The sequence below is a fragment of the Gossypium arboreum genome, chromosome 2, assembly GCF_025698485.1.
Source record: "Gossypium arboreum isolate Shixiya-1 chromosome 2, ASM2569848v2, whole genome shotgun sequence".
Lineage (NCBI taxonomy): Eukaryota > Viridiplantae > Streptophyta > Magnoliopsida > Malvales > Malvaceae > Gossypium > Gossypium arboreum.
The window spans coordinates 105,870,067-105,878,244 of NC_069071.1; the positions used below are offsets into that span (position 1 = coordinate 105,870,067).

Consider the following 8,178-nt stretch of genomic DNA (forward strand, 5'->3'; position numbering starts at 1 on the left):
TTAATATATATTATAAATTTCTATATTTTTGTAATTTTTTTATTTTTAGGATTTTAGTCTTTTTATATTTTAGATTTTAAAATTCAAGTTTAAATATTAACACTGTTAAAATTATTTTATCAAATTCAGATTTATTATAAAATTATTTTTAATTTCATGATTAGTAAGTGAGTATTTTTTTTTACTTTAAAATGCGGCATTAACAGATTTAACAAAAAAAACAGTGTTAATAACTAAATTTAAAATGACTAAATTTTTAAAAATAAAAATACAAAGGCTAAATGTCAAATTTATGAAAAATATATAGACTTATCGTATAATTTTACCCTTCATTTTTCAAATTTGGGAAAGACTCAGAGGCTTACACCATCTCGATACAGAAAATGATAATAATTTAGTTCAATTGTTATTCACGCCAAACTCAATTATTATTGTTTTTTCTAGTCATTTTTTATTTACTGGGTGGAAGTATTGTATACACTTTCCAACAGTAGAAGTGTACAGGTGAGTACTTTAAGCTTTTACTTTATATCTTTTTGTTATTTTGATACCCTTCCCTTTTATGTCTAAATTGTATGGACATTTAACAGTAATGATGCCTATTTTATCCAGCATATGCCAATAAATTTGTGAATGTGATCAAAGTCCAAGTGAAGATAGTAGTCTTAGCAGGCTTTACAATTAGTCACTGTCATCATCAAATTACAATCTCCATATTATCCATGGATATGTGTGATTTATAATCGTTTTACAGTAAAATATTTACGGAAGATGTAATATGTAGTGGCCATTGCCTTGATGCTTTAGTTGAGCGTATTAGGCTCGAAGCACTCAGTTTAGCAAGGAAGATTTGCTGTGGAGAGGATAGAAAGTTGGCACAAACATCATTCTTTTTTTTACAAATCACGGTCTATATTGTCTGCACCAAAGAATAAAAAAGTTTGGGTTTAGTTTAACATTAATTTTATCAAAGTAATTGTCTCAAGATATTTGAAACATCTCCATCCATTTCACTTGTTCAACTAAATCTTGTTTCTGAGAATTCTACAAATGCTGCACCAGATGTTCACAACTGATTTTAGCATTGGAAAATGAGGGTGATTGCTTTAAAACTGGAAGTTGGCACCAATTTAACTTGCATCTCAATGATTCACTTTGCGGTCAAAATTCAATACAAGGACAACAACACTAGCAGGAAACTTCAACAGGTCATTTGAGATTCTTCGGAATATAATAGTTCAGAAATTTCTACATTTCTTCTTGACCAACCAAATAAATATTGTTTTCAAGAGAGCTCAACTATCCTTGTCCGCTTCTTTGATCGACTTTTTCCCGTTGCTTCACAGACAGCAGCCTCGTTGACTGTGTTGGATTTTTCATTTTCCGTTGGACAAGATGTTTCCTCATCATCATTCCCATCATCATAGCTTTCCTCATCACTGCTATCATCTGATTCCGTTTCGCTACTACTACTGTTGCCAGCTACCATAATTGGTGGCTGATTGCCAGCAATTGCAGATTCAGCAGCAGCCAGAGCTTGAGGTGTGTGAAGATCAGCTACACCTAACATCAAATCCTGTATTACAAAATGCAACCAAAACATATTAACAAACTCATATACTATTCGATGAGCACAATTCAAGAGGTTCAATTTTAATGTTACCATTTCAATGACTTCAGAATCATTCCCATTAAGTACTTCAATATCATATGCTTGAGAATTACTCTACATTATGATAAACAAGAATATAGGTTAGAAATTAAAAAGTGTGCTTACTGATGACAAATTTGACAAAAAAAAAAACCTTTGCATCAAGCTCCAGCCTTTTATTAGCTTCTGCCATGACTCCCAAGAAATCTTTCACTTTCCCCAAAACTGCAATACTCAAAAGAAGATTTCAGCACAAAACAGAAGCTTCCACATTCTAATGCCCATGAAACACGTAATCATCTCTAAACAAGCTGGACCTCTCATAATTCTGCCTACAATTCAAAGTTTTTTTTTAACAGTCCTCAAGTCTGAAACAATGATCATTATTCCATTCCCAAATCACATGCTATCAGTTTCAGATTCTTTAAAAGCTGTATATATGTTTAGCATAAATAATGGTACAAAATAACTACTTCAAAAAAGAAAGATGGAAGAAAGCTTACCTTGGCTTTTAGGAAAAGGAGTGAAGGGGGGTTTCTTGGAAGGATCAGGTTCATGAGTTTGAGGCTCCGAGTCCTTTTTCTTACAAACAAGTAGAGCGGATTCTGTTGAACATGTAAAACCGTCAAACACACACACACACAGATAATGAAATTTCAATGGATAGAAAACAAAGTTAGCATAAAATTAGATAGGAGCTTAGTTACCTAAGGGTGAAGAAGAGGATTTATTGTGTTCAAACCGTAGAAGATCTTTGCTTGAGCTTCCCATCTGTATATTTAGTTGAGAAACAAGCGGTTCCTTGTTCAGTCGGCAGCCTATAGGGTTTATGTAAACTAGAGTTTGAGCTTTTGTTACTTTTTGTTCTGTTTTAACATGATTTGGGAAGTATTATGGGCTTTATCCACTTTTATTAAATGGACCAGCCCTTGTTTTTAATATTGAAAGCCTTTTTCAGGTTGGGCTTAAACTCATGTAGTGTGAGGCTCCTTTTACTCGGTTTTAATAACTTTAATTTCTATTTTAGTCATTAATATATGATTTTTTTTCAATTTGATCACAAAACTATCCAAATTTGTTTTTACTGTTAAGTTTGAAACAACTAAATGATGTTATAAACTAAACAAATGGCCACTCAATTATGAGAATGTTTATCCAACTATAAATTTTTTTTGATTTAGTCATCATGCGGCTAAGTTAATAAATAAAGCTTGATGTGATATTTTTATTAGTCTAATAATAATTTTAGCTCTTCAATATTTATATTTTCTATCAATTTAGTCTTAATTCTAAAAATTAATAAATTTAGTCTTCAATATTTACCAAATTTATCAATTTAATCCTAATTATTGCCTTTTTTTCTCTCTCTCTACCTATTCTTTTATTCTCTTAGCCAATGTTATTCAATGCAAGAAATTTTAAAAGTTTCAAATCTCCTATACCAAAAAGATCATAAGTGGTCGATAAATTTTTTTAACACTTTAGACTAAACGATGCTTATCCAACACTAAAAAATTCAAAGATTTTTAATTTTCGACGGTAAAAGATCATAAATTGTTGGAAAGTTCTTTTTTATATAATTTTTTATGTTAAAATAGTGATTCTCTAATGCTCAAAAACTATGGTGGTCTGTTCACACCATTCTAATGCTAAATCGAAACAACCATCACCTTTTTTTGTGCCAATAAAAATTCTAGTCCGTATTAGTTGCACTAACTTCTTTCGATCAATTCTGATCGCACTAGCCGAAACATGGTCCACCAGCCGATGCATAAATAATATAAAAAATATTTTTTTAATTTTTTATTATTATGTTAAAGATTTAATTGGGATGTGACAGATCAAAAAGGACTTTACCAATATGTAAAAGTTTAAAAAAGTTTTTATGGACGTACTTTCATATTTAAAATATAATAATAATAAACTCACTCACCTGATATCAAAAAAAAAATCTCCACTCGCCATTCAAATTCTTTCATAAATAGAGAGAAGTTAAATCCCTAAAAATTGATGATGGGTTTTTATTATTAATTTTGGATTTATATAAATGATATAATTTTATTTTTTGAGTTGTGAGTCATTTATATAATTGATGAATATTTTATATTTAAAATTTATTTAGTATCATCCATTTGATATTTGTAAATATATTTATATACATATATTAATTTTTTTTTTAAAATACTTGATAAATTGAAATGATACACCAAAACAAACTAGTACCATACATACCAATTCCAATTGGAAATCAGTGTGTCCGCTAATGAGGTACTGACTAACTTTTCAAAAAGCCAAATATTACTATTATAAAAAATCATTAAAAAAACTTGTAAGAAATTATTATCAAATACTAGTAATGTATAGGACTAAGTTTATTTATTTCTTTAGAGTTCATATTAAACTAATACAACATATAAGTATTGAATGGCAAAATTTGTTATTAGGTCAATAAAAAAAATCACGTCAAACTTCTATTATCAACTTAACAGAATGGTAACTAAAAAAATCTAATTTTGAAAGCTTTAGTGACATCGAAAAAATTTTATAGTTGAGTAACCAAAACAAAAACATTTTCATAGTTAGGTGATCATTCATGTAGTTTATAATAATCACATCGTCCAACCATTTCAGACTTAATGACATAATGACTAAAAAACTGAATTCGGATAATTTAGTGATCAAATTGAAAATTTTCATAATTCGGTTACGAAAATAGAAACACGAGAAAAATTCAGTGACTAATTAAGTAGTTTACCTAGTAAAATATCATGGTGTTGATATGCCTGCGAAGGGCGAAAAAGCCCAAGAATTTGCATTTTATCCGTTGCTGAATGCATAAGAAAAGGCCGAATGTTGAATTAAGATAATTGTTCATCGACATTAAATGATTTGTTGCATTTACTGCAGGGAATCTGGCTAGAAACTTGACCAATATATTGAACATTGTCATCCCAGTGGAGACAGCTAATGCATAAAAAGTTCCAATACCTTACTTTCATCTACTGATAAAGATGATGTTAAGCAACGAAGCCCTAGGCTTGGAGGCTAAAAGTTTCTATACATGCTAATAGTTCATTAGAGCATAAGTATTATGAAAGAAAAATCTGCAACAATTAAAGCCAATGAACCGATTTGAAAACTATCTATTACATTTTGTATTAGTACTTGGGAAGGAAGCATTCCTTGGGAAGATTATTTTGGAATCTTTGGTTATCTTGGCAATAATCATAAACCATGTGGTAGTTCCTCACCCATTTGAACCATCTCTTCTGTACCCTGGTTAGAGTGCTAAAACTGCGTTTGTTCCACCAGTTGGCTGAGCTATCCGCCCTACAAAACCTTGGATTTCCTTTCCAAACACAGGCATCAATGGTGTAATTCTTGAATGAAGCTATGAAAGGACTCTTTGACCAATCAATTTTGTCTAATCCCCCGCGTGTCGCCCAGCTGTCCCCATTCCATAGGCTGGTTTTTATGCTCATTGGCTGCCACCTAGGATATGCCACTCCCTTTTCTGCATGGTTTCTATATAATCTAATAGGAATTGAATCTATCATAAACCTGAAATAAAGATGAAAATAATATCATCGGTGATGATTGATGAAACAAAGTACACAAATATGTGTTATCTTCTAAAGGACAACCAACTTACACAATTTGATGAAGATTCCATAGTATGGAATATGTATGGAAGTCCTCTGTTGGATCAAACCATAAATAAATCCTCTCTTCACGGTTGTCGAAACCATCAACATAGATATTTGTTTGCACTATATATGGCTGGCCACTCACATTGCCAAGAAACTCAAAATCTATCTCATCTCGATTAGGTTGATCCGATGCCAACTGCAATGTCAAAGCAATTTGGTTTATCGAATTACACAATGAATTAGAAACACTGAAATGAAGGGGAAATTGCTTACATAGTAGGCCAACACTGTCCCTGCTGAGTTCCCTGGCACTAGTTTAATTTGCATGTCCATTTGACCAAATAAGAACATTTGGTTTGATGCAAAACCAGATCCTGTATCAATTACAACAAATGTATAAGTATATGAAACCAAAGAGAAAAAAAAAAAAAAAAAGGAAAGAATAGGAAGTTGTCTCTTGTTGCCATCATACCAGATACTTGATCAAGTTTCAGGCTTCTTTCCCTGCCATTAGATGAAGTGTTTACATGATCAGGAGCCCACATCACGAAGAAGTCTTTGTTGAAGTCTCCGGTGGAAACAACCGAAGCTACTGAAACTCGAAAGAGATTCAAGATAAGAAGGCTGATAACTAAGGCCCTGCATTTCAAACAGTTATTCATGGCTCTATTGACCCAAGGCTACAATATGGAAAGATAGGTTGTTCAATTGTATATATATATTGCATGGGATTATACAACAAAAGTATAAACAGGGAGGCAATGTTTGGTGGAATATCTTTAGGAGGAAGCAAAGAGGAATGTGAGGCTATTAGAATGTTGCAAGATGAGTTCTTAAAGGGATTGTTGTTCAAATTTCTATTAGAATGTGCTGTAAGCAGTGTAAAAATTAACTTTTCTTTTTAGTGACTCAATAAATTACTTGTATACCAAGGTTTATCCATATTCTCTAAGACCTCCAATTAACCTGTTTTTTTCCCCCCTATTGGTGAATCATTGGATATAAACTAGAGCATTGCGGTCATTTAGGTAAAAGTAGTAAGCTTTGGGAAAACCCTCAGGCCTTCTTAACATGAACCTTTTCAGCTGTTTTTTCCTGAGCAGAAGACAGTTTAGGAAGATAAAGAAACTGACAAAGAAATTTGCTTTCTTTCTCCTGGGTTTTTCTATTTCAAATAACTTTGTCTTTCAAGATACCTTTTTTTTTTTAGCACACATGCAAAGACTTTTGACTTTGGAGTTTATTCCTTACCTCCTTTTGTTGGGTGTATATGGTTTAATTATTCCTGTGGATTATCTTCAAAGCAAATTTAACCAAAGCAGAACATAAGAAAAATCATTAATATTACTACGAGCTGATTGATCCAGTAAGCTTTTTTGTTATTGTTGTTGTTAATATTGTCTTTGAGAAGATTTGGCATCATAAATTTCAAATGCTTTATTTGTTGGCTAACTCAACTGTTCCTTAAACCCGACTTCAAATGATGGCATGTTTACAATAAATCACCCAATTACCACACCCACTTTTCACATCTTCCAGGGCAGAAGAAAGTAGCAGATGAATTCCAATCAAGTAATTAAAGTGGCCATTACCGCCTCAGCCACCTCAAGGCGAGGTGGCTTCCGTCAGACGAGCGCTTTGTGTGCTTTTCAGGTGCCTTTTTTGCAAAGTCGGGCGCAAAAAATGCGCATTTCACTATGGAGCCATTCCATTATCTTATTTATTTTTTTATTTTAACTTTTAAAAGAAAAATATAACAAAATATAACAAATGACTTTTTAATTAATTATTCACAAAATTTTATTATATAAAACCTAGTTAACTCTTAAAAGTTAAGAATTTTGGGGAGAAGATGAAGGAAATTTAAAGCTAGATTCTAATGCTGATATTTAATTTCGTTATTATTGTGTTTTATTTTACAATACATTAACTAAATTATTAAATTTAAACTACTGAAGAAGGTTTTAAATTTATATATTGAATTATATTTGTTGAGTAATATTTTTTCATGTTGTATTAATGGAAATACAGGGATATTTATACACAATCTCTATTGCTACTATTACAGCTCACAATAACATCCACTGTTTTGTCATGACCTTTGGGCCAAGAGTACTGACATTCTTTGTCCCAGGTGCTTACATTCTTTGGGCCTCTTTTGGTTTATTAGACGCTTGCCTGTGGAGCACTCTGTCCTTTCTGACCCTAGGATTGACTCTCCCAACAAACTTTACACCTGCCAATCACGAAGGGAGGTCTTTTTTGCAGAAATGGCTCGCGACCTCGTTTTTGCGAGGTTTACGCGAGCTCCCTCTTGCGACCTTGTTTGTGCGAAGCTTACGTAAGCTATCTTTGTGAACATCTTGCATTCCTGCGAGATCCTCAGCTGACTATGCTTGTAGGCAAACATTCATCTTATGGGTTGAAGGTCCAGATCCTATCAGCCATTTGGACTATCGGTTCTCAAATCCTAACAATTATATAATTTATATTTCTTTTACTAATTAATTAATACTTATTAACTATATATATCACTTACATATGTTTTATATGCATATTACATTTATATTTATATTTATATACTTGTGGCTAGATTCACTCGGACGATTGCTTTTTTTTGCACCTTGCGCCTCAAGCTATATAGATGTTTTAGTTCTTAAAAGCCTTTGACAACATTAATGTATACATAAAACTTTAATCTTAATTTAATTGTACACATTTACGAAATGAATAAGTACATTATTTCTCATATTGAATTAATATAATTATTTGTATATAACGACGTAAAATTGTGTTAATTCAATAATGTTAGTGATTTCTAAAAATTAAATAAAAAATTGAACAAAAGTAAAGTTCACATATGATATTGCACATTGA

The 8,178-nt window shown here is 31.7% G+C and overlaps 2 protein-coding genes across 2 annotated transcripts; both read right to left on the bottom strand.

Annotated features, from left to right (window-relative positions):
* Positions 1–1,119: 1,119 nt before the first annotated feature.
* On the bottom strand, positions 1,120–2,523 carry LOC108467009 (uncharacterized). The gene is made up of 5 exons (XM_017767444.2): positions 2,359–2,523; positions 2,155–2,256; positions 1,806–1,876; positions 1,664–1,726; positions 1,120–1,576 (listed from the first exon to the last, which is right to left on the bottom strand). Exons 1-5 carry the CDS (start codon positions 2,420–2,422, stop codon positions 1,286–1,288), a joined length of 591 nt encoding a protein of 196 aa, XP_017622933.1. The 5' UTR covers positions 2,423–2,523; the 3' UTR covers positions 1,120–1,285.
* A 2,041-nt stretch (positions 2,524–4,564) lies between these two features.
* Positions 4,565–6,134, bottom strand: LOC108466736 (probable xyloglucan endotransglucosylase/hydrolase protein 10). Its single transcript, XM_017767107.2, has 4 exons — positions 5,774–6,134; positions 5,575–5,675; positions 5,304–5,497; positions 4,565–5,212 (listed from the first exon to the last, which is right to left on the bottom strand). The coding sequence occupies exons 1-4, from the start codon at positions 5,961–5,963 to the stop codon at positions 4,810–4,812; spliced, it is 888 nt and encodes a 295-aa protein (XP_017622596.1). The 5' UTR covers positions 5,964–6,134; the 3' UTR covers positions 4,565–4,809.
* Positions 6,135–8,178: the final 2,044 nt, after the last annotated feature.